The 26,520-nt window shown below is 39.8% G+C and overlaps 1 protein-coding gene across 16 annotated transcripts in view; it reads right to left on the minus strand.

Annotated features, from left to right (window-relative positions):
* Positions 1-26,520, minus strand: part of SGIP1 (SH3GL interacting endocytic adaptor 1) — a 182,533-nt gene that overhangs the window by 58,413 nt on the left and 97,600 nt on the right. For all 16 annotated transcript variants that reach the window (XM_064493480.1, XM_064493490.1, XM_064493482.1 and 13 more), the window contains 4 exons: positions 6,680-6,704; positions 5,655-5,706; positions 4,271-4,356; positions 1,340-1,432 (listed from right to left, as the gene is read on the minus strand). In XM_064493480.1, the coding sequence (XP_064349550.1) occupies positions 1,340-1,432; positions 4,271-4,356; positions 5,655-5,706; positions 6,680-6,704 (256 nt within the window). The remainder of the gene's footprint in view (positions 1-1,339; positions 1,433-4,270; positions 4,357-5,654; positions 5,707-6,679; positions 6,705-26,520) is intronic.

Here is a 26,520-nt window from a genome sequence, read left to right on the forward strand (position 1 = left end):
CAAATGTTTTTAAGCTCAAAGCTAAGGGACTGAAGCAGGACTCATTCAGATTCTTCCGCTTTATGATAAGAAATTGTCAAAAGAAAGTCAGATGATAACAATAATCATATCCTTTCATTCATTCCTTTATTCAATAAACCTCAAGCACCAACTAAGTCACCTATCCTGTACTAGGAACTAAGGACATGGGGTTGAATACCAGGAGACTCTGCCCTCAAGGAATTTACAACCAAATGAATGAATATCATGGTCACAGGTAATCACAGTCCAGAGGGTGAGCAGGGAAATGAAAACAGCTTGGGTAGGGGCTCCGGTTAGGGGCTTTAATAGAGTCAGAATATTCTCGCCTGGACTGCGTCTGGAAAGAGTCCTCAAAGTTATATGTCTTCAATTTGGGTATATTTTTGAAAATCTGGGATCAAAATGACTTGAAGAGTGAACAGATGACTTTGGTAAAAATTACAGCTAAAAAAATCTCCCTGAGATAGAAAAAGTATTGTAGTATGCCCCCATCCCAGAGACTCATCCTTCTGAACTGGGCTTATCGCTTTGTGGGCAAAGTTCGGAATTACGATTTCAACAGGTACATTTGTTTTTCTTATTCTTCCTTTAAATGTATGTTTTCTTGTCGCTGGCTGCATTTGGCAGATTCCAAGAGTTCACTTTTCCTTTGGGACCTCTTTCCCCAGCCACCTGGAGTCGGGGTTGAGAGCACGCTGGAATAAGCAGGGTTGATGGCCTTGCTTTGAGATAAATTTGCCCTGATCTCCTGTCTCAGGGTCTGTCTCCCATATGGCATCATTTCTCTTGCTCTCCAATAATCCTTCTTTCCTCTCAATGTGTCCTTTCTATCCTCTGCAGCCTCTTTTGTTCTGTAGAACTAGAATAGACTGTATTTGAATTGGTCACCTCTGTATTGAGTGCTAGCCCATGCTTGGAGCATGGCAGATTCTCTAGCTGAGTTGCTTCTCACTCATATATATATATTTATTCATTCATTGTATATATATACAATGTATGTATTCATTGTATATATATACATTCATTCATTGTATATATATACAATGAATGAATAAATGAATGAATGAGCCTGTGGGATGTCAGAAGAAGCTACGATTTAACATTGATTATTTTACTTTGTTTGTTATATTATTCCTGTCTTAACAAACAGTCCTGGGCCCCTTTAACTCTAAAACCTATTAAAATAACAACTCTTCTTAATAGTATACAGTCCAAATATGGCTTACGCAGACTTTCTAAGTGTTGCCTCATTTCACTGTGCAGGCAGACAGTAAAATGAGTCACTTATTTTTCCAGACAGAGTAGACACGTAACTTACTTCCAGTGGGAAAAGGCCTTGTTAACTTTGGCGACTCCGTGCTTGGATTAATTGGTTGGCCTGGACCCCATATCTCAGGCTGATCTAAAAGAACTGGAAATATAAAAAGAAAATTTCCCAGGGTGAGTTCAGCAAAGAAATGCCCTGATTTTAGCACTTAAAATTTCAATTTAAAGTTGAGCTTCCCAGAATTATTTCTGTCTTGCCTCGGTCCTAGCAAATTAATTCAGGGATGTGTTGGTCCTTATTCTTTTCAAGCAGAGAACAGACATAGGAGCGTAGTGTGTGTGTGTGTGCACGTAGAGCTAAATAAAAACTTGCAAAATAGAGCGTCTGCATTCTCTTCCTGGTTGGTCACTTAAGGACAGTCTAAATGTCAATACAATCCATGTACTGACTCTGGCACCCACTTGAAAACACAGGCATCACTCCTGTGGACATTTGTTTTAAGTTGGTTTCTTTAAAGTTTGCTATGAATATGCTTCAAAAATGAAAATGCCTCAATTCCGTACAGTGGTTCTCATCTTTAAAGGACTTTGCAGTGTCTTTAAACAAAATCTTTTACAGCATCATAAAGAGACATTAAATTATTCAAAAAAAAGTTTGATGAACATCTTAAAAGAACCAGAAAAATAAACAAGGGCATAGACATCTAAAGTAAATCAGGGCAATGAGGCATTAGGCTTAAGGACACTGAAGCTCATGTTTCTTCTATTTCTTTCATCTGTTCCTTCTGATTTTTTGTTGTTGCTATGGTAACAATGGAATGAACTAGCTCTTCTCAGCACCTATCATGTGCCAGGGTCTGTGTAAATACCGCTTGTCATTACGTTGTAAAACACAGGCTGGGAAGTTAGTTGGATGTGGATGTGAATCCAGCCTCCACAATTACTGTAGGACCTGGGGCAACTCATGTGACCTCTCAGCTTCCTTTCCATCCGTGTAGAGATAATAAGTTACTAAAAGGATTAAAAGAGGTAATATGTAGAAATATAATGTATATAAAATGCATATAAAACACTTATCACGAGGCCAATAGCTACTATGATACATTTTAGTTCTTACCACACCTCCACCTGGCTGATGTTAATACCATTTTCAGGAAAGGAAACCAAAGATCTCAGTGGTTAAACGCCTTGCCCTTCAACATTCATGGTGGAAGTAGAGGCGCTAAGATCTGATCCCAGGCATGTATACTGAACCCCCAAAATGCATATTTCCCTCCCAGGTCTTGTAAACCAGTGATAGAAGACTCAACCAAAAAAGTAAGAGTGAGAAGATAGGAAAGGTAAGTGTAGACACTAGAAGGACTAGTATGCTTGGTGCAAATTTTGGTACTTTGCAGAACTTCAGGGGCTGAAATAGCCTGAAGAACAATCAAGCCAGGCTCGCTGACAAGTCCAGGTGTGCATCCCCTCCTCCATCACAAACCTCCAGGTTGGTCTTAGCTCCTTTTGGTTTCTAACAAGAAAGCAAACAGTCTCCAAAGATGTGAAGTAGCCGTTTGTTTTTTCCTGGGTTCAGTGGGGGATATCATCTTGATTTTTAAGAATCTATTTTCTATCTGGCATACCAGTTTCCATACTATTTGGACTTTTTAAAAGATTGGTAGATTCAAATGCAACATATCAAATCCCATCTTCAGTCACTACACATATACATCATGATGCTGTTAAAAGCGAGACTGATCACAGATGAGTTAAAAAGACCACGGATAACTTCACCACAGGGTCACCTTTACTTCTGCATTTTAAGTTGTAGACATTTCAGTCACTGAAGGTATATTTGGAGATGTTCCTTATACATTTTCCTAACTGTATCATTAAGAAATATTCAGTTGTGGCTGACTGCCAGCTGTCTCCCAGGGTCCATGCTCCATTTCTTCTATAGTTAAAATTTTAGCTGGCCAAATGGCCCTGAATTCCTTCTGGTGGGCTCTGCTTGGAAGTGATGTGGTCCCTTCCAGATTTTGCTCTTATAAGGACTGGTAGTGAATCTTGTTATCCTTAACACTGAAATTTAATTTCCTTCACAACTGGGTCCTGGAAAAATAACATTTTAGGCTGCACATGGTCTGGGCACCCAGTCCAAGGCCTGAGGTGGCACTGGAGTCAGGAAGGCAGGAAGTTCAGAGCCCCCCACACCAGCCCATTAAAAAGAAACCTTCTATTATACACCTGCCATTGTGCTCTTAAATCAAATAACTTTTACACGTTCCATATTACCAACCCCAGATGCTGTAGGTACATGCTTTAGACAAATACATTTCAGGAATAGATTAGATCCCTTTTATAAAGAATTTCTTTTATGTCAGCAAAGTAAAGATGACTTACAGCCATCCAAAAAACATCAGTTTTTAAAAGTTAAATATTTAATCTAAGAATTTAAAATTCCTAGGGTAAACCCAACAATAACAGCCAAAATGGTATTTCTCCCATAACATTTTATTTTAAGTTGCTAAATGATTCAAGTGCATTCCTGGGTCCTGAGCCTGCAAACAGAGTCTTGTTGTGTGAGCAATCTCAGTGACACCTCCAATGATGAGGTGGACAGGCGAGGAAGTGTGGTCGGGGAGGCTAGATCGCAGTGACAGTAACCACGATGGGGAGTTTGAAGGTCTGGCTCCATGATGATGACCGTTTGGCTCCTAGAGCCCTTACTCCCCGACCAGTAAGCTGCATAGATTTGCTGTAATTCGTACAGACCTCTTTTGAAGAGTGAACTTGTTAGCTATTAGATACTTATGGAGGTAAAATTTCAAATCCTGAAACACTAGAGGTTTGCCAATAGCACCCCTAGATCAGAATTATTCTTTCATGTGCAGATCTGGTGACACATTAAAAATACGCCTCAAAACACATACATTTACTCTAGGTAAGTGATGCTTCAATGAAAAGAAGATCCATAGATCTAATATAGAGTCTTTCCTACCTTCTGTCTTCTGTTCATCGAAAGCTGACTCTAATGGTGGGCCAAAGAGGGGGGCAAGCGCCGTGGTGTCATCTGGAGGTTTTTTGCTAAATCACACACATTAAAGGAAAATGTAGAGAAAAGACATATTAATGTTAAAAAGGTGTACATGCTTTCAGATGTTTTTCATGGTCAGGCACGTGTACGTGTGTGCACTCATGTGCATGTGTGTGTACTCAAGCTTCCAAGGGGCTAAAAAGTATATTTCAGAAGATGTCAACGTATGTGGACAAAAGGGTTGGTAACAGATAAGATGCCTGGTTCTCAAGGGGGGACCAAGGGGCTGCTCCAACAGTGACAGGATGAAGGCGGGAAACTCTTTTAAAGCATCCTGATTCTCTATACTTAGAAGAGGTAATAGTAGAGATAACAGTTTGTTGCCACGCACCTTAGTCTCTGTGATGTAGTTAACGCGGTTTATGATTAGTGGAAGTCAGGCATAGGGAGGGTGGGGAACAAGCCACCAGGCAGTTTGTGTTTGAATAAGAAACTAAGTCCATCAACTTCTAATTTTCCTCCCCGCCCCAATCCTCCAACATAGTAGCTTAGTTGTCACTTCCTAGTACCTTAATACTGCACATCTCAGAAAGAGAAGAGTATTGAGAAACTGGGGGCAAAAGAAGGGTAATATGTTAAACTTGCATCCTTTCTACCAATTATTAATTACACTTATTAACAAAAAGCTGCATCATCTTCTCTATTTCTTACCCAGACCTGATTCCCCTCGTTGGTTCTAACGCGTTGGGGATGTGTGTGGGTGTAGAGTGTGCAGAGTGGTAAGAGGTGAAGGGGAGAGGGAAGGGGTCAGAGAAGGAGGGACGATTAAAAGGATCCAGGCTTTAGATAGAAATAGAAGTCTTTTTTGGAAAAAAATGTTTATTTGTGAAATAGTTACTTATTCCAAGGAATACACAGTGTAAAATGTTTTGCCAAAAAAACCCAAAAACAAAATAGAAGAGTCCTTTGGTGTGAGGCAGACAGGATGTATCACAAAGTTGTATTCAACTAAACAGGCTACATACGATTTATAAGGCAACATAATCATATTTCAGATCAGCGTTCCAGACACCAAATGACATCTTCATATAGGCCTTTAACCTCTCATTAGTGAGAGGCTGCTCATTCTGATGGATGTTACTTTAGATGACTGCAGAGTATCTCCCTAAAGGTCTCCCTCAGGCAGCACTTAGGAGAAACTATAGCATATTTGAACCTGCTGTGATGTACACAGAAGGGCAGGCCCTTTGTTATTAGAAGCTGAGAGTTTAGGCCAAAGGAGCTTTGTCTTATTGTTAAGCGTACACGACGCTGGGCATAAAACACAGCTAACGTTCTTCACACTCACCTTATGAGTTCTGGAGTTGGTGTGGAACGCCTGGGTCTCGCCACTTCTTCACCTGATGCACAGGACAAAGGAAGTTTTTAGGCTTCTTCATTTTTTTTTTTTTTTTTTTTTTTTTTTTACCATTTTTCTCTTCTCTGTCTTATGAGCTATGTTTGGAAACACTTAGAGATTTGAGTCCCATCAATAAGCAACTCTGTATGAAAACTCTGCAAAACGAATCTAGAAAACAAATTCTCTGCCCTGGCAATACAACAGCCATATATCAGGCATATGTAGTAGCATTTTCTTTGGCATTTGTATAACCTGATTAACCAAGGAATTACCATGATAAGCCATCAAATAGAAGATCTGTACACTGCAGAGCTCAGCGGAACAGCACATCTTTCTTTGAATGTCTGCTGCCTTGATCCATTCTGTTCCCAAATTACCATAAGAGAATACTAAGCCAGGCCATATGTACAGAGTACATGAATCCAGCATTCTCTGCCTGTTCTTTTCTTGAAATACCAAGAAAATGTTTTACCTCTAACTAGGAACCATTCATTTAAAATTTCCTAGAATGTGCTGGATACAGCAGAAGAAAATCATGCCACGTGTAGCTATAACCTATTTCGTATCACTTTAATTTATACTACTATAATTTTCGTATCAAATAACACAAGAATGGGTAAGCTGCTTCTGTCTTCAGTTCATTCTAGCATCCTCCTCTCCTATCCCAATCCATAAACACACGCTTGATTAAATTCATTTCTAAAATCAAATGATACAGTAAGAGTTGACAAATATAGAAAGAAAATAGCAATGTTTATCCAAAAACATATTCACTTTCAAGATTTAAACATTAATCATTCTGAACCCACCGAGCCATTTTATCATAAGATTTCCCTGCTGTAAAAGTAAGACATTTGAAAGCCTCCAAAATCAAGCCCAAGAGTGTGTAAATTAATGCATATATGCTCCAAGATCCAAGGAACTGTTCCTTCTTTTAAATCATACTCTATTTCTGGTAGCTAAGATATACTTACTGGATAAGTTCCTTTTAATTGCACCCTAGAATTAGAAATAGACACTATAAGGTTTAAGACCACATATATGTTATGTACAATATGTATATTTCTGTTATTGCAATTAAACTGAACTCAAAAAAATGCAGATGGGGAAAAATGATTCTTTTTCTCAGAATTGCATTCAAGTTGGAAATTGTAGACACATACATATAAATCAGTTTTTCATTTTACTCGAAGATTATAGAGGGGAAGAGAGGGTAAATAACAAATCTTCCAAACCAGAAAAAATCCCTTACCTGGGTAGATTTGATAAATTAAAGCAACTATTAAATAGTCCATTAAAAAAAAAAAAAGAGCCCTTGATATCCAGCAGACAAGAAATTAAATTAAGTTTAACTCATGTTTGATGTTTAAAAATTATAGAACGTATTCTGGGTACTCTCTGCTCTTATCACATGGGGTCCATAAGTCACTCATAGAAATAGTCATTAGTTTACTAATGCAAGTTTTAAAGATATGTGTGGCAAATGTCAAAGAGAAGGAAAATTTGAAGGCATTACCACTGAATGGGCTGTTCTATTCAGAGAGCCAGAGAATTCCATTCTTTCCCACCCACCTCCCTACCCCAATTTCCTCTACTTGCCTGCCCTGGGGGCCACTGATCTATCAATTGGGAGTCATTTCTTTAGCGCAAGGCATTGTGATCCTATTGGGATGCAAATTGCCTTGGCAGGAATAGTCTGAGAAGGTCATTTTCAGATTTATAATGCCCTAGTCTTTTTGATAAGAGAGGACTGATTAGACAGAAGTTTTTATTCAAAATCACCGTGAAAGGTTCTTAGCATAGGCTGCTTCCAGAAAAGCAGAGCAGTAGAAGGTGGCCTCACAAGGTGGGGCACGGGCTGGCAGGGCCTCCTTAGGAGAATGTCAGGGACAGAACTCGGGGGTGGGGAAATGGAAGTATAAGAAAGTTTTCCAGAAGGCATGACTCTGAGTTTGGTGGGTGATAACCAAACGTACAATTGTTTCTACTTTCTGACTTTGGTGAAGGCTCAAACTGGTGGCTACGCAAGTTTTCTTCTCTCAAATGATAACATTAACAAGTCAGGACAAGATATAGCACCTCTGCAGCAGACTTATAAGAAGCCCTTTTCCCTCTTTCCTAAGAATTTATCAGAAGTTTTTCTCATTTTGAACTCATTTACGATAGAGGAGCAGTTTCAGTCTGAATAAAGATTCACTGGTCGCTTTTTAGCGGCTCTCTCGAACTATATTTTCTGGCTCATCTTGCCTAATAGTACAGTCTGCATGTGTGTGCCACATAGACACTTATTACATTATTAGTAAAAACTTTTTAAATTCATAAATATTTATTTTAATAGATAAACATTTTAAATCAATATGTTTAATTAACAAGTTTTGTTAAATTAATTAACATTTTAAATAAATATCATTTAAATCAGCTACAGTCATTATCAGAGCTTGGATACAGGTTGGCTTTTGGAAAATAAGAATCTATAGACAAAATAATAAGAGAACAAATTATTTAAATGGCATTAAAATGTTTTTCTAGGTTAAGGAGCCTCGGACAAAATTTTGTTAATAGGGTCTGAAGGAAAAGATACAGGGGCTTTAGTTTGAAGAAGTCAATCACAAGGTTGACATTGAGGGAATAGGACCCACCTGGTATAGTGAGACCTGAAATCCAGGAGTTAGGGGACCCCAGAGGCTACATTGAAGAACTTTTGGTTTCTCTGTCTTACCCTTTTGTTTAAAATGTTACACTTGTGAAACCAAGAAAGATACAAAACTTCTTTGGTATTCATTGCTTCCCGGTAGATCAATTCATTTGATAGATATTTATTATTGAGAAGCACTAGACAGGAAGCCCCTGTGACATTTTTTATTCAATATTCCTTGTGAATGAAAAATCACGTCAAGTGCAAGCAGACATGGCAGAAATATGCAAGAAAACTCTGTTGTTTAGAAATGAGAAAGAATAATTTCAGATCAGTTTAGAAAGGAACAGATATTCACTCCATCAGCAGAAAGTCATTAGCAACAGAAAAGCAAGTCCTGTTGTCTCTGGATCCGGCATATAGACCTTCGATGGCCTTGATGTCACAACAGGACAAATCTAGAACAAGGTTAAGGTGATAATGACCACACAAACCACATTCAGGAAAAAAGCCCATTGAATTCTAAAACCTTATCCTCCCCAAGTGACCACATTTCCCTCCTTGCAATGATTCTTTTTATAGGTAGATTGTGAATAGACTGCCTTCATTTTGATTTAGTCAATTCACTCTTTTTCCTTAAAAAAAAAAAAAAAAAAAAGAATGTAATGTGTCATAACCTGAGATGTTACCTAACCGTGGTGTTGGAGTCATCCACCTAGTCTCCGAAGGTGCTATGATCATCAACTCTGTGGCTTAAATAGAGAACCACAGCTTGCCAGCTGGTGTAGAGCATTTGCCTCAAACAGTATTTGATTGATCAAATTGGCACAAGCCTAGGGATATTTCAGAGAGCACTGTTTCATTCCATTTCCTCTTGCAAGGCACTGACCGGGCAGGTGGGGATCATTTTAAACATAGCAAAGATCCTTCTTTTTGCTGCTTCAAATTCATTGCACTTTCAACCTGAGGAAAATGATTGATATTTACTCTGAACAATGCAAACTGGTACTGATTTGCCTTCAGTGATGAAATATATATATGTGACAGCCTAGAAAGACTGACTTGAAAGCAGGGCTCTTCCTCCCAAGATAGAAAGTATGATTATGTATTATTGTATCTTGGCCAATATAAGGTATGGTCCAGGGACTTATTTTAAATTCAGGCTTAAAAACAATGTGGCTTACAAATTGTTTCCTTACTTCCCTTTATAGGTAGATTGTTTTCTTATTCTTTATGATCACGTTTTACAAATGTCTATGGTGCTTTCTGGACAACCTCCAGATCTCGCATACACACATATACCACACACATTTTTCACACATAGCACTAGGAGTTGGGATACCTATGTATTAATTTAGCTTGTTATGGGAAGTGCTCTGATGATCTGAACACACATAAGACCAGAAACTTTCAACTACTAAACCTAATTCATCTGCCTCATTCATACTGAGTTACAAATTTTACAAGAAGCCAACCTGGCCACCCTGCCTTGGCAACAATTTTCACTATACATTTTTAAGGTAAAAATGTTGAGGGTTCTTACCGGGCTGCGCCTCTGTGATCAGCAAAAAGGAAGAGAGAACAGACACCTAGTCAGAGAATGATGGATCAGTCAACAGGCTTGGGTAACAGAAGACTTCATCAACAGCTAACCAAACACACACTCTGAGTAATCGGGCCAAAGAAGGACAGGCAGTCATTGTGTTGGTGGCTTACTTAAACCATAAGGAGGTCTTGGAGAAACTTAAAGAGAATCCATCCACTGTACAGCATAGATTTGCTAATGGGAATGTACTAGTTTCAGTTCTACGTACACAAAGACAAAGCAGAAACATACAAGAAAATTTCACTGGCAGTTCTTCATGCCTTGTCCTGAGATGTTTTTCCTCCATATTGTTTGGGAAGGGGCGTTTTAGGGAATAGGTAGTTCAGGGAACACTGTTTCCCCACACAACAGAGTATTAGTAAACATCACAGACATAATACATTTCCCACATAATCAGGGCTTTAATTAGAGTCTCCAAAACTCGGAGGGAAGGATCAGAGAGACCTCTTCTTTGCCTGGCTTTTCCCTTTAGCACTCTGTGGAGTGAGTGCTGCTGAGGACGTTTTTAAAGCACATGTTCTTGGTCTGGTGGTTTGGGCAGTCTCCAGCAACGGGTAGGATGTGGTGAGGGAGATGAGGAGCTCCTGGCAAGCGCAGGTGGGAATGAAGAAAACCATCCAGCAGCCACGGAACACTGGTGGACCGGGTGATGCGTGGACAAATAGACATATGACTTCTTTCTTTAACTCCTCAATCCTGGCTGCTACCATTTACCCCAGTGCTCTCTAGTTGCTCTCCATCTTTAGGATGTTTCTGCAGTAACAAGAGTGACTATGATGTGAGTGGGGCAAGCGCTGTTGCTCGGAGCTTCCGTTTCAGGATATGAGCTTGCCCATGAATTCACAGAGGCTGTACCGGGGACCCAGTGCTGGCCAAATCCTAAAATCTGGGCAAGAAGCACAAACGCAAAAGTATCTGGAAGGTTGCATAAATGAAAAAGATGGCTCTATTCTCCAGAATATAGACAAGAAATAAAAACCTATAGTCTTCTATACCTGGGAGGTCTCCATGGATATATAGTCCAATTGCCTCTAAGATACAGAGAAGAAAAAGAGACTAGAAAAAGGGTAGAACCAGAGTCAGAATTTAGATCTCGGGTCTCTCATCCTCACGTTCTTTCTAGGACACCAAGCCTGATGCTGTTGGAGGACTCCTAAAGCAGAGAGCCAGGAATGGTTACTTTTCAGACGAGTATCAGTCAGCAGCTAGGATTTTAGACATATTTACTCTGGTCAATTTTACTTGTAAAATTTTAGACTTTATTATTCACCATGTTTTCCCAGTTCTGTTCCATATCGATGCCACTTTCTTATGAATCTGTTTATCTGCATGGATGCAATTTAAATAAAATCAGAAAAAAAGGACAGTTATGACTATGTATTTCTGGGCTTAAATTCTTTTACTGACAAATGTACCCTGTGTTTGGAGACAAATTCAAGCCCTGTTTTATATAAAGTTTTTGACTTTAAAATTCTTTAATGACCAGGCTAAAGTTCTTCTCTAAAGAAGAAAAGGTGGGGATTTATGATTTTAGCTTCAATTTCATGGCAAACAATTCACACTTAAAAGCAGCATAAATTACAGCAAAGAGGGGATTCAAAGAGACAGTTTTCCCCAAGATGATTAGGAGAAATAATGCAAAATAAAATGTACATTGCAACCATGTAGGCAGAACTCAAATTCAAGAAGTTTTATTTAGGACTATAGAAAACAACACTTTTCAAAATACTTCTAATTATATTAAGTCACCCAAAATTAAGTTCAGTGAGTTAAAAACCCATATATTTTAATCAACAGTTCCTGTTTGTATTCTTTTCTAGTAAAAGATAGCATGATTAAAAAAGCATTTTGGGAACTCTACTGCCAAAACGCCTTCATAAAGATCCAGCTGTTTAGATTCATGCAGTCACAAGCTTGCTAACCAGAATCCAGAAGACCCAGCTAAAAGCTGTGGAAAGGTCAGACCCAGAAAACCTCAGGTCCATCATTAAAAGCTATCTGAAACCTTAAAAAGCAGGCAAAGGATCCCAGAAGTCAGACTGAACGGCTTTATATGTTAATTGTCATCATTAAGGTTCAGAAAGCAGTTGTAGGCTCTGCTGAACAGGGACAGCAAGGCCATTACCAGCCAGGAGGGGAGGGTCTTTCCTGTTAGAAGTTTTATTTTACTCTTTCTCCTGTCATTTCCCAAGAACCTTGAAGCCTCAAGTGGTCTATCTTTGCTCTACCACTATATAGAACTGGCTTCGAAGATGGAAGGAAACTCATTCAGGGTCTGGTCCTGATAGATTCTGTAAGCCGAACTCTTTCTGTGTTAAACTGCAAACTCAGTAGTGTGCAGGGCAAGGAGCAGGGGTGCCGTGTGTGAGGGCACACGTGCTTCACAAAGCTCTGGGGAACTAACCTCCAGGTGGGTGCACCCATGTTTGCAGTGTAAAAATTTGGACCTAGGGCTGCCGGATCTTCAGAGTCATCAGAGAAGATGCATATCTTGATTTTTTAAATTAATTTCAAAGATTCTGTTTTTTAAACGGTGCTGAGATTGTTTTTAACTACACAACCAAACAAAACATCCATTCTGTTGTTCAGAAACTGCAGGTGGCCAATTTGTCTCTGATTGCAGACATTTGTATCACACATAATAAGCTCTCAGTAAATTTTTTTGTCTACTGTTATTACTTCACTTGATTACTCAGACAAGGACTTTGCAATTGGTCTATTTGTTTTCTGCACAAACTTCCTGTGTTCCTGATTAAACATTAATTGTGCAATTCCTAGTCTTCCCTCGATCTTCTGATGCATCCTGGAGAAGGTATTGAAAAACATTTTATTTTCTCCTCTACTTCCATTTTTATGTTCAGCCTGGAGATAAGTCTTACTTTGTACTTTGACGCTATTTTCAAAGTGAGTATGCACTACTGATTTATGATTTGGTTGCTAGAATGAAGATCTTTGGTCAGAACATTTTGTATTTCTACAATATATATACTTTGCTGTATGAATATGCCCTCCTAAGAGAAGATACTTCTGGATCTGTCCTCGAAGTACCCACAGTGTCCTTACCCCACATCAGCTTTGTTTGGTTATTTTTTGCACAAAAGGATTAATTTAAATTCAGCTAACTTTAGTCCTAGCCAATGCGGGTGTTTTAAGATATATATAAAAAGAAGTAACCAAACACAATCTGGCTTGTCAAAATCGCTAAATAACCAGCCTCAGGTCTTGAAGCTTTACAACATCCTCATTTGCTAAAAATTCAGTGCTGTAGGGAAACAGGAAAAAGCGTGAAAAGCCACAAAGCGCCAAACAAATATTATTTTTATACAGTCTAGTCACAGCAAACTCAGTGATTCAGTGAGAGAATTTTCTAGGAAAGAATTAGAATATATGATCATTGTGTTTATTACTATGATCCTAGCCAATATTCTTATTTGCTCTTAAATGCTTTAGGGTGAAAACAATCTATCAGGCAAGAACCTATGGGAAGTCACCCTCCCCTCCCCCTCAATGGTATGCGTTTGTCTATAGTTGAATTTGTTTCTGTGTCTGTTACAAGTCAGATGACAGTGAATGCCTATCACATCCAGCAGGGCTTGGAGAGATGATCTTCTGAAACTCCATTTGGGAAGAGAGACAAAGCACCTGTAACTAACCAAGATACCACTAAAAGTTGAGTGGGCTGAGCGTCAACAACATGGACATTTCCAAGGAAGAATGAGGCAGGCGCATAGGAGAGGAATCATCTTTAAAGACACACAGCTAGTGAGGAAAAGGAACACTTGTGGTTGACATTGCTGTCAGAGCAACACAGGAGGAGGAAAGATAATGAGGAACAAGACATTTTTAAAGCACCACTTTAGGTAACTTCAGGCCACTTAGTATTTCAATTGGCCAAATTTGGATAATTCAGAGATAAATTCAGGGTCAAGAAGAATAAATGAAATTGGCAAAATACAAAGAAAGGTTGTTGAAGGGCGCTAATGATACGTACGTCACAGCATGTCACATAACATGAAACTGACTCCCAATTACTCAGAAGTAGGTCATTTAGTTTAGTAATAATAATTATAATAGGTACTGGTTTTATTCTTGGAAACAAAAATCATTGGGTCCACATTTTGATAAATTGCAATGGTCTGACTCTGCTTTTTTTGTTCTTCCTACATCTTCTTCTCTTCCTTCCTCCAATCACATGACCTGCTACCAGAGCATCTCCTGCGCGTGGTACAGGGACTGCCAGCTTTGGGTCAATGGCAGGATGGGAGGTTACAGCACTGATTGCAGCATCCACTTAGGTGAGTTAAATAGACAAGCAACCACTTCGTGGTGCGTGTTAACATGGAAACACAACATTTTCATATTTTCCAGTGGAGAGGTCGCCTGTGTCAGCTGTGTGTCAGCATCCTGGGAACATCTTCCCAATAAACCAGGCAGCCGAGACAAGAACAATGTATTTTCTTTTTATATAGATCTGTTTCATTGTTGCTTAAAAGAAAAAAAAGATGGAGGTACCTCGTATCCAATTTGTGCTACCACTAAGAATTACCCTGGTAGTAAAATGAACCACATAAGAGATGATTCGCACTTTATAAAGATCTTCCTTCTCTGTCTCTGACAACTCCAGGAGGGGATAATTTTTCTGACTAACTGGGGAAAAAAAGAAGAAAAGAGGACAACTTCCCTTTCCTAGGCCACCTTCACTAGCGTTCACTCAGGGACATGCTATCATGTTGTACGTTCAAAGAAAATTAACTTAAAAAAAAGTTCGCCTAGCTCATGGTAAGTATATGTAGCTGGACTAAACCAAGTGGAAGCTGCAATAAATGAAACTTAATACTAAAATATTTGATCACATGCCTATGACTGAGGCAGAGGTGAATCTTTACAAAATTACCCCGTGGCCCTTAATCACAGGCTTGTAAAATCACTTAACAACCAACTTCCTTTTTTTCCCCATAGGGCATAGTTAGCCCTTGCCCTGGTTCATAAAGGTTTGTTTTTAAAGTTCGGAATCGGTTTTAGGTGTTAAATACAGTCAGTCATCAGATATACAGAATATGTACAGAGTAAATAATGTTTGGCCAAGATATAGAAAGGACTTATTTCTTACCGGACTTTTCCTCTAAAAGTGCAGGCATGGGGAGGAAAAAATAAAGAGACAATGAAAGCGATGAAAGGTATATTCAAGAAGATACAACTCAACATTCAGAGTAACCTTCCTTAAAGCAGCTCTCCACGGCATTGCTCTTATAAATGCTTCCTGTGGGTGTCTGATCCGGCCATTTCCCGGCTGCTGGCTTTATACCACCCCCAAATATGCCACTTTGCCATACTGAATGTTTTGAGCTGTAGGCACATGAAAAGAGCAAATGCAAGGAGAGGCTTTCTCTGAACTCCCATAATCTGCCTAAAGATACATCTTCCAAAAGGAAATCAATATTCTGAACAGTTTCATCAACCAAGCAGGACTGACTCATCAGAGGACAGGAGACCAGAAGTTGACACCATATTCAGAGAAACTTTATCACAAACTATCATACTTCTCATCTATGCTTCTAAGGGCCCATTCATGTTCCTTAAAAATCATTTACTCTCCCCTAAGAAGCCTCCATCCCTGTGAAGATGGTGTTCAATTGTAAATTCTGAAGCCACTTCTTTGAGTTACTCATTTTTCCTGAGTATCGGCCCGGTATACGTGAAACAGACATGTTAATAGACTTATGTTCATTTTTCTGTTATTAATCTTTTTGCTAAAGAGTCCCAGCTGGAAAGCTAAGATGCGTTGAAGTAGTTTTGCATCCTCTACAAATTCAATTTATAAAGGGCATAGGTGTGGCCTCCATTTGAGTACATTCTAAGCTCGCTTTTGAATGGTTGACTTTTATCAAGTAGATTTGTACTTTGAAAATAGAAGATTATGCTTTGTAATATTGAAAGGAATTGGAAAATTCCACGAATGTGTTGCAGATTTTCCAAAATTTCCAATCTTATCAGGGAAAACTGGCATCTATTATCTTCTCCCAAGATACCCTGGCTCAAACTGTCACTTCTCTTCCCATTTTTCACTTGCCCTCACTCTCCATGGGCAATTACAAATTATTTTCCTGGTGAGTGGCCCCTGGCCCCTGGGAGTGCTCTTTTATTTCCTCAGCAACTGTCTGAATTTCATTTCATTTCTTGCTTACAGTAGTATGCACTCCTTCAGCCTCCTCCGTATTTTATCTCCTGAATACATCCTTCATACTACCCTTAGAATTATTTTACAAAAATACTGATGTGAATGTATTACTCTGCCCATTGAAAACCCATTATTCAGAAAATAGAATGCAAGCTTCATTCTGTCTTTTAATGCCTTCATAATAGGCTCTGGCTTCCCTCATCTTGCACTGTTGTCTACATGAAGCCTACACTTAGCTGCAGACCCTCCTTCGTGTCTCCCAAAGGTGCAGTCCACTCATATGTGTCCCTGCCTTCTGCTCAAGCTGCTTCTTCAGCCTTCAATGCTTCCCCCTCTCCCTTCATTACTATCTCACTTATTCTTCAAGGCCATTAACATTTCCTCCATGATGCCTTTTCCAAGCTTTCCAGTCAGAATAAATCATTCCCTGGCATCTCTAGCCTCAGAGAAAACAAAGGCACACGTTGCTAGTATATTTTTTGCAGTTCTTATTTTGTTCTGTGTTATTTAGGTGTCTCTGTTTCATTATCCGTTCTCAGTAATGGTTATGCATGGATTCGCTGAGCCCCAGCCTAGTGCGAGGCACACAGTAGGCACTCAGAGCATGTTTTTGAATTTTCTTTTTATGGTCATTAAAACATGATACAAATGTTTGAAGCACAGTGTCTTTTAAAATATAGAAAGATGAACTGGTCTCTGCAATAAGGCTGAACTGTATACAGCCTGAGGGACATGGCCCCAGTGGTAGTGGTTCCTTTACCAGCTCCTGTGAATGTATCACTGAGCTCCTATTTAACTGTCGATCTCTCTGCCCGTTAGTGAACTCAGGCGCTAATAGATGTTACAAAGGCTCCAAGGAAGTGGCACTGTTTTGCACAAACATTAGTGTAGAGCTATGTGATCAGATCTCCAGGGTGGAATGTTCTCCTATAGCAAAAAAATGACTACTTCAGAATAACTGAGGCTCAAGATAGGACCCACAGCCTTGGTGCTGCTTTCAGACTAGACCCTAATAAATAGCACAGAGAAATGAAAAAATTTAAGGTCCAAGTCCTTAATTTACAAACAAAAGAATTTTGGGGTTAAATAGCTTCAAAGGAGTTGTCATGGAAGGAAGTGCATGAGTTTTTACATATGCAAATTAGCTTAACCCCTTATTTTCTGGATGCTTTTGAGCAAGTTACACTGTTCCTCAATCCCATAGTTTGCAAAGCAGGGAAGACTGCTGCCTTGTAGAACTGTTGTGAAAATTAAAAATGTGGATGGCAGTGACGGCTAACGTTTGCTGAGAATTTACTATTACTGTTTTACCTCATGAGGTTGGTGTCATTATCTCCAGCTTACTAAGGAGGAAAAGGAGGCTTGGATGAGTTCCAAGGTCACCTGGTTACAAAGATTCAGAGCTGGGACTGGATCCCCGCTTGTCTAACTCCAGGGAGCCGGGTTGGGGTGGGCGCGTGGCAGAGCCCAATTCCCCTAAACAGACTGAATCCAGTTTCAAGCCCTTATGAGCACTGGGATTTAGAAATGACAGAGCTAAAAGCTAACAGATCACAGAGCCTGGAAGATAATCTTGGATTTTTCCAAAGGAAGGAGTTTAATAGATCATGCCTGTCTATCATCGCAGGTCTCAGAATGAGCTTTTCAGCAAGTAAGCTTGTGTTTCTAGGCATGATTTCAGATCTTGGAATTAAACTCTGATTGTAAGGTAAATTTCTCAGCCTTTTTCTAGAATGAAATGCATTTGATTAAATTAGAATTAGAGGAATAAACATGAACACACAGATGATAAGGGCTCACCCCTCACTCCTACTCCAGGCTCTATGATGATTAAACCATCTTTACTCAACATGTTGTAATTGTTAGCAGCTATCAACACCTAGGCGATGACCTCTTGGGAGTTTCTTCAGAATGTTGAACAAAGAAAAAAACATGACAAGACAATTCTCTTTTGGGGAAAACAAAGATATTTCTTGATTGAAAAAGAGCTAATCGCATCAGAGTTATTTTTAATTATGGAAAAGATAATAAAAGGACAGAAAAAGAGCTTTATACCTCCAGGTACTCGTGTTCACAGAAACAATTTGGGTTGAATTTACATACATGTAAAATATAACCAGTGAATTGTCTCTAAGTGCAGGGATGTTCCTGTCTGATGGTCTGAGCAACATAATTCTCTAATTTGCAAGCCTTGTTGAAAGGTAGCTCAGCCTTATGATCAATGGCTTTCCAAGGAGCCCAGAGACCCCTACCCTCTGCAAATGGAAAATCTCTCTCTGGCTGCATTATCCCAAATCGCTTTTTAACGCAAGCAGTCATTCAAGTTAGGTCTTGTCGAAGCCTTCCTTTCTGCATGAAGGGCTGGAGATCAGCAGCATTTAAGATTGAATTCTGTTTAAGACCCAGAGCTAAAGCTAACAGAGGTGAATAGAGAAAATATACACCACAATTTCAATGATCCTTCCATGGAGATTTTGTGCTCTAAATATACCCCCGTCCTCTTAATGAGGAACTGAGTTGCCATGGGAATTTTTGGCATCAAGTTTTATAGAGTGGGATCAAGACACAAAAAGCCAGATCTAATTTCCAAGCTTTTTAAGAGTCTACAATTGTTTAACCTTAAAAATAGGATGGCTATATTTTGAGTCTTTATATTTTAACAAATGAGATTTTCTTATTGATGTAACTCCTTCCTATCAGTTATGTCTGACTAGTCAGGTATTCACAAGGAGCAAAAGGATGATTTAGTCATTTATTAAACCATTAATGAGTATTCATTGGGCACCTAATTAGGACCAGACACTGTTCTCGGTACATTAGTGAGCAAAGCAATAGGAGCAACAGACAAAACTGCTCAATGAGCTTTTGTGGGGACAGGGAGGAGATAGATTATAAATAATAAATATAATAAAAAAGCAAAGTATTTAGTATTTTAGAAGATGATATATGCAATTTTAAAAAGTAGAGCATATACAGGGGGTTTGGGAATGCCAAGAAAGAGAGCTTTGTGACTTTAAATAAGGTGGTCAGGGGAGGGCTCACTGAGAAGGGGACTTGACGAAGCACCTGAAGTTGAGAGGGAGGTCGCAGTGCCACCCTAGGGGAAGAGGGAATGCCGAGGAGAGGGAGGGAATGGAGTGAGAAGGAAGGGTGGCAGGTGTTAGTCTGGGGTTGGGGGTATCCCCACCACGAGGCTCTCAGAGGCCACTGTGGAGACCGGTTTCCCTCTGCTTCAGCGTGGCTCATGACTGTTACTTATCAGGAGTCCTCAGCGTGGACATTTAGTCACTGTTGGTTGTTGAGAAGAGGCATTGATGAAACAGATGAAACAAGACCAGAAAACACCTGGAGGGGACATATGTTGTTGTTTTTCATTACTCTTTGGAAGCTTATTTTGATTCCCCATGTACCATGTTAAAAATAAAATAATAAAATAAAATAAAGTTGGGCTTCCAATGGGCTAGGAGGTAGAAAGGGAGTTTCGGCGGGGCAAAACAGAATGAGAGCAGTCCATCTTGCCTTCCCTCTGTGCCAGCCACTTCAGGACAATTAGCTCAGCCCGGCGTGCATGGCTCTGTACCACTGCTGTGCGGGTGGCTGATTTGAAGCAATAGTTCCTAAGGTCCATGGGCAGTTAGTGACTGTCCTTCAGACAATATAAGAGACAGAAGGAAATCTCACCTTCATTCTGTTTAGAAATGAAATCCCCCCTCCCACCACTCCACGTCTGAGGAAGCATTTCCTGACATCATTAATATGAGTGATTCACACTCTAAGATTTTTTTCTAAAACAATTAAGAAGTACATTCATTGCTGTAGATTATTTCTAGCACTAAAAAAATTCTCCTTCAAAGAACAATAGGATAGATGTTTTTTCATACTGTTACAGTTATTTTTACACTATTATTTGTATATTTATAGAAACTCTTTAGTATAAAAATAAATGGTATAAAAAAGGTAATAAAGTATCTATCCTTTATTCTCAAGGTCAGGGACCACGAAGTGACTGAAATCTGAGACTTGAGATGAGAAAACAGGCACCTCATTAGAATGTACGGGATTTGGGGAACAGAATTATGAGAGGAAATTAGCACCCACAGAAAATAAGAACACATTAATAAGCTTTAGAAAAGAACTTACAAATAACTCCTGTAAGAGAATAAACAGAGTTAGTGTTCATATTGTTCATCCATTCAATAATGGAGAAACACTTGGTTGAATTGAAGGAGAAAAGATAAAAAATTTGCTGTCTTTATAAAATAATGTGAGAGAGATAGGTTTCATTATATCACAGTGAAACATCAAGTTCTGTATAATTTCCCACAGGGACAAGCATCCATCTGTCCAGTCAACGAACAAGTATCTTCTAAGTACCTACTGCACGTTACTCAGTGTCATAGACTCTTGAGGAAAGGCCCCATTAAAGAAGGACTAAGAACCTATAACTTCTGGGTGCAGGATTAATTTTTATAAACCCAACGCTTACTGAATTATTCACAAGTTCTTCTTCTGTTACAAACTTATTTTCCAAAATGATTGCTTCTTTACAGGGCCCATTCTACCCTGATTACACCATTAGCTAAGAAAAATGGTTTTAAATTCAACTCCATACCAGTAGGACTAACACAATCAAGACAGAAGAACTTGAAGATATAAAAGCTAGCTTTTTTGATAATTAGCATTGTAATTAAAAGCATATAATTCAAGAATTTGCTACCTCTAGTTGAGGACACCCAAACATTTTTATGCGTCAATATTGTGGGTATATTGTCTCATTCAATTAGATTTTAAGTGAATAACAGAAATTGAGGGTTTAAGATCTCTGACCCTGTCGTTCATGTTTCTGGAACGCCCAATCAGATCAGGTGGTCTGAGATAGTAGAACACAATGAAAGAATTTAGAGTCATGCAAGGAAATTCTCTTATACCTCACGAAGGGAAGCAAAATACCCTGTATTCAGAGGGTACAACCAACATTAATTGGAGAAATAATGACAAAGGCAATCCAGATTGAACTCATTTTTTGCTCATTTTGCAAGGAGATCGAAACATACCACAGCTCAGAGATTTCTTCTTACTACCATGGGTGGGGGCATAAGGGTTTGAAAAAATGGTATTTTTATTTAAAGATCAGGAAATGGAAGCAACAGAGAATTCTCTAGGAAAAGTAATTAGTAATGAAAGAAAGAACAAACATTCAGATATGAAAGAAACTCTTCTGCAGATGGTCCATAGCTTATTATAATGTAAGAAAGAGAAGAATGTATTTTGAGACAGTTAGATCCCACCCATTTCCCCATCTATTTTTCTCTCTAAGGCCTGGAGAAAAAGAGGTACATCTCACATGCCACTCCTAGGTGGTTCTGGCCAGGCTGCTTGCAGCTGTGTCTGGAGGGGGCTTCTCAGACTGCATCTGGGATGTGGGACCCAGTTGCAATGTCTACTGAAGGTCTGGATGGGGAGTGGCAGTTTCCGTGCTCCATGCTTGATATTCCTGGTCTAGACCCAACCCAAATCATGTTTGCCCTACGAAGTCTCCTTGATGGGCAGAACCCAGACTGAGCCTCTTCCCTCCAGCTTGCTGCACAGGAGGTCTGGGCTGAACACTTAGCATCAGAATGCATGCCATCTTTAGCCTCCCCTTGCACCGTGCAGAGTTTCTGCTGGGAGCAAATGCCAGCGTGTAGGAGACTGAAGCTCTCCTCCCCCACTGATGACTCTTTGTTTTTACTGAACTCAATGGGGTGCTGAACCTTCTGCCAAAGTGAGGACAGGAAAGGGGGTGGTGTTACCAAGCAGCAGCAAATTCAGGGATTTTGCTCTCTGGCAGGCTAATTTGGGGGTGGCAGGGTGGGTGGGCCACCTGGAATAGACAAACAGCACCAGATCGTCCTCAGTTGAAAGCTATCTCCCCCTCCCCTTATTTTTTGATTAAATAACTCCGTTGTGGATAGCACATCTCCAGGAACAAGATTAAACTAATTGCTCCTTCATAACTCTATGTCAAATTCTTTAACTCCTGGTATCACTGAATTTTGCAGGGGAAAGGGAGGAGGCATGAGCACACATGCCAGGGTAGGTCAACTCCTACTCGCTCATTTTGCTCAGCCCTCTTTTCCTCGACTTTGCTCAAGTCCTCCCTCGCTATTTTTATTTTCTTTCTGCTTCCCACAAGTCTCTGAAGTTAGGGAAGAGGGAAATGGAGCTCAAAAGGAACAGATGCTTGTCGAGCCCCTTCCTCAGTGACAGACACTGAAGCAGGCATTTTGCAACATTATCTCCTGCCATCTTTACATCATTCCTGAGAAGGTAGGATCATTATTCCCATTTTACAGACTTGGGATCCGAGGCTCTGAGTTAAGGAGTTTGCACATGGACACGCAGACAATAAGATACAGACTCAAAGGCCTGTGTGCTTCCTCCTTAACCAGTGTGCTTCAAGGAAGTGCTCTTTCTTGGTCCTCTCGCTGCACACTCAACCTGCCCCTAAAACAGAGAGCTTCCCACAGAGATTCTTGGGCCAGAATTCACAGCAGGGCATTAAAGCTGAGAGGGATAGAAAGATAACTGAATAGTAGACCCTGATTCAACGTAGGTGAGAAAATACACTGTGGTTTTAACTTCACAGAAAAGAGGCAGATGCTGGAGTTTTAGTCCGGGCCCCTGAACCTTCAGCTGCCTCTTGATCTTTCTGAGTTGATTCCTTCTGTAAAACAGGGCGATCACCACCTCCCTGTCTGCTTAGTGGTGTACCTGCTCATTTCATCTTTCTGGTCGTGACAGTGGTTAGAAAACATAAACCACTAGTTATCATGAACCGTCGCCATAAAAAATCCTTGCTGACTGATTGACTGATTGATCAGAGGGAACCGAAATAGATGAGTCATAGAAAGACAAGGTGTCATCCCTTAACAACTAAAGCAAAGCAGACACAGCAGCAAGGCAGCCTGCCTGACCTGTCAGCTCAGCCTCACCCTCCCGCCACGTGGAAGAAGGCATGGAGCAGGCCCCACGGCGGGGTCCCAGGCACCATCAAAGTGATGGTCTTCAAAGGGGTCGTGAGTACTCAGAAATTATTTGTAAAATGTTTGAGATGATTAGCGAGCTTTTAATTTAGTTTTCTGGGAAGAGAACCAATAGCTGTTATCAAAAGTGGTACAGCACAGTGGTTCAGAGTTCTGAATTAGAAGCCAGAACTTCTGAGTTTAAATCTGAGCAACTTCACTGACTTAACCGTGACGTCTTGGATTAGCTGATTAATTCTTTTATGCCTCAGTTTTCCTATCTGTAAAATGAGGGTAATAATCATACCTATTGGGTTGTTGTGGGGATAAGTGAATTAATACATGTGAAGCATCTGACACACAGTCAGCACTCAGACTTTCACAACTGCCAACCACCAACACCATCACCATCATAAGTTCTCTAAGTGGTCCGTGACCTTAGAGGATGTTTACAAGTAGTCACCATGAGACACACTCTATTGTTCTGATTAATAATTGCTATCATTTACCAAGCAACTCCTTTGGGCTTTACATACATAAATCTACTTACAAAGTACTGAGGACTTTACACGCACTACTTCCTTAATTCTTTCAAGGATCCTACGAGGTGGATAGTATTATTAAAATGATCTTACATTTGATTAAGCCTGGACTGGGGCTTAAAGGTTTATGTAACTTACCCAGGGTCATATGGATAATGAGTGCAGAGCCAGAACGCAAACTTAGTTTTGACTTATTCCAGAGCAAAAATCTGTAGTCAGTACAGAAATGAATGCTTATAGTTAAAGACAATTGCTCAAGGTAAGTCAGCAGTGATTCTTGGTTCACCGAAGAACAAAAGGAAAGGAATCATTGGCAGCTCACAAGAGGAAAAGATGATACTGTGCTAAGAACTACAATGTAGCATTTGTCTTCTTGATTCCATGAAAGCTGCGGGAGCCAGAGGCTTCAACGTACCTAGTAAGCAAAGCACATGGCTGAAAAGATGTGTGCCCCTGTGGGTTTTGTACGAAATGAATGTCTCCCTCTCAGATCCTGTGAGGTGTGAGGAAGCAAGAGACTGTGCATTGGGAGCCACAGGGGAAGCTGACTGCAGAGGGTCCCTTCAGTCAGGAAACTGAATAGGAGACAGGCAGGCGTTTGGACCATGAGGGGAAGTTCAGCCTCTCTGTGCTGCTAGCGACATTAGTGCTACGTTGTTTTCTGATAAATGTGTAGTTAGAATGTTAGCCAGAGGGTTGGACCTATCTGTCTTGTATTTCTGATATTAGCTCTCAGTGCCTGCTACGTAGAAGTTATTTACCAAATATCTGGTGAATTCATTGGAAGAGGGGTGGGAAACGATGTCCTCTCTCCATGAAATAAATTTGGTGGAGATACACAGTAGAGGATCCCACTGTGAATGTCAGCCTTCAGTGCGGTCTCTGGAGGAAGCATCTTACTCATTCAGGGGATTTTGATGTTAAAACAGTTTAGGAATGGAAAGAGTTCTGGAAAGAGCTTCAAGACCAGTCCACAGGAACCACAAAACAAGTTATTTTAAGTACACATTTTCCTAGTTTGCTACTCAAAACAATTACTAGTCCTGGCCCTACGTGACTCTTGGCTGTTTGGGTTACCTGATTTATCACCATTAATGAACTTCTTAAAAATGTACCCCAGGCTCTGCAGACAATTCTAACAACAACAATAAAATAATCTCTAAACGTAGTATCTATAATGAGTGCAAGCAAATAGTGGAACACGTCTCTGTTTCCATCTCCTCCTTTAAGGGAAAGAGCTTTACATTTTATTAGCAGAAAAAGGTGGACATCCCAACAACTATCATGTAAGGTAGGTGTTCATTATTCTCATTTTAGAGATGAAGAAACTGAGACTCAGTATCTTAGGCTTAAGAAACTTGCCTAAGTGGTACCGTTAGCAGAGGTTGAGTTCAGGACAATCGGATTCCAGTGTCCTTCCCACTATATGCCAGTTCCTTCAGGGGTAAGTATAAAGTTTCTATTTGTGTTTAAAGAAATGTCAATCACAAATGTCCATATAAAAAAAAATGGTTTAAAAGTAGTTCCTCTAAAAGGTGGATCCGACTTGGTTCAAAATTAAAGTCTAAAAATAAGAAGTGGGAGGGTACAGCTCAAATGGTAGAGCGGAGGCTTAGCATGCATGGGGTCCTGGGTTCAATCCCCAGTACCTCCTCTAAATAAATAAATAAAGCCTAATTACCCACCCCACCAAAAATTTAAAAAATAAAAAATAAAGTCTGTTAAAAAATACTGACTGTACTTCAATACATTTTTTTAAAAGATAAGCAAGAGATTACCCAAACCTCTTTAACTGAATTCAAGACTTGAAATGCAGATACATTATAATCCAGGACATGAAAAGACAGAATGCTTTTAGGGTAGGAGACTAGAAATGGAGAAGCAAAGCCATGACTCTCACTAAAGGAGCAAAAGTTAGACTTAAAAAAAAAATAATATATATATATATATATATAAACATAGAAAAATACATACATATACACACACACAAGGACACACATACATACTATTGTGATGATTAGTTTAAGTGTCAACTTGATTGGCTATCAGGTACCCAGATTAAACATTATTCTGGGTGGGTTGTGAGGGTGCTTCTGGATGAGATTAGCAGTTGAGTTGGTGGACTCAGTAGATTGCCTTTCCCTTACCCAGTCCACAGAGGGACTGAATAGAAAAAAAGGCGGAGAGAGGAGGAATTCACCCCATTCTCCTGCCTCATTGTTTGAGCTGGGACATCTCATGTCATCTTCTCCTGCCCTCAGACTGGGATTTACACCATCAGCTTTTCTGATTCCAAGGCCTTTAGACTCAGATTGAATGATCTTTCCAGCTTTCCTGGGTCTCCAGTGTGCAGACAGCATATTGTGGGACTTCTCAGCCTCCATAATCATGTGAGCCAATTTCTTATAACAAATCTATTTATCATCTGTCATCTCTCGCTCTCTCTCATCTGTTTATCTATACACATATATACCTACCTCCTGTCAGTTGTTTCTTTAAAGAACCCTGGCTAATACAAGTAGTAACAAAGAAATGAACAATCAGGAAGTACTAACATATGCACCAGGTATGTCACTAGACTCTTCATTCGCTCACTTACGGAATAACTCTCCGAGTGCCTAATGTGTGCCATGTACTGTGCTAAGCACAGGGAACAAAAAGTCCAAGAAGATTTGATCCTCCAACGATGGTCTGCATCAAAACTCCATAAAGACCATTATTATCCTCACTTTACAGAAAAGGAAATACAGTCTTAGGACAAATCTGGGGACTTACCTAAGGTTACACAGGTAAACTGGCAGATCTGGGCCTGGTGTCCTGCCTGTCTGAATCCAGGTGCTACACTCTTTC

This window comes from Camelus dromedarius, chromosome 14, assembly GCF_036321535.1.
Source record: "Camelus dromedarius isolate mCamDro1 chromosome 14, mCamDro1.pat, whole genome shotgun sequence".
NCBI lineage: Eukaryota > Metazoa > Chordata > Mammalia > Artiodactyla > Camelidae > Camelus > Camelus dromedarius.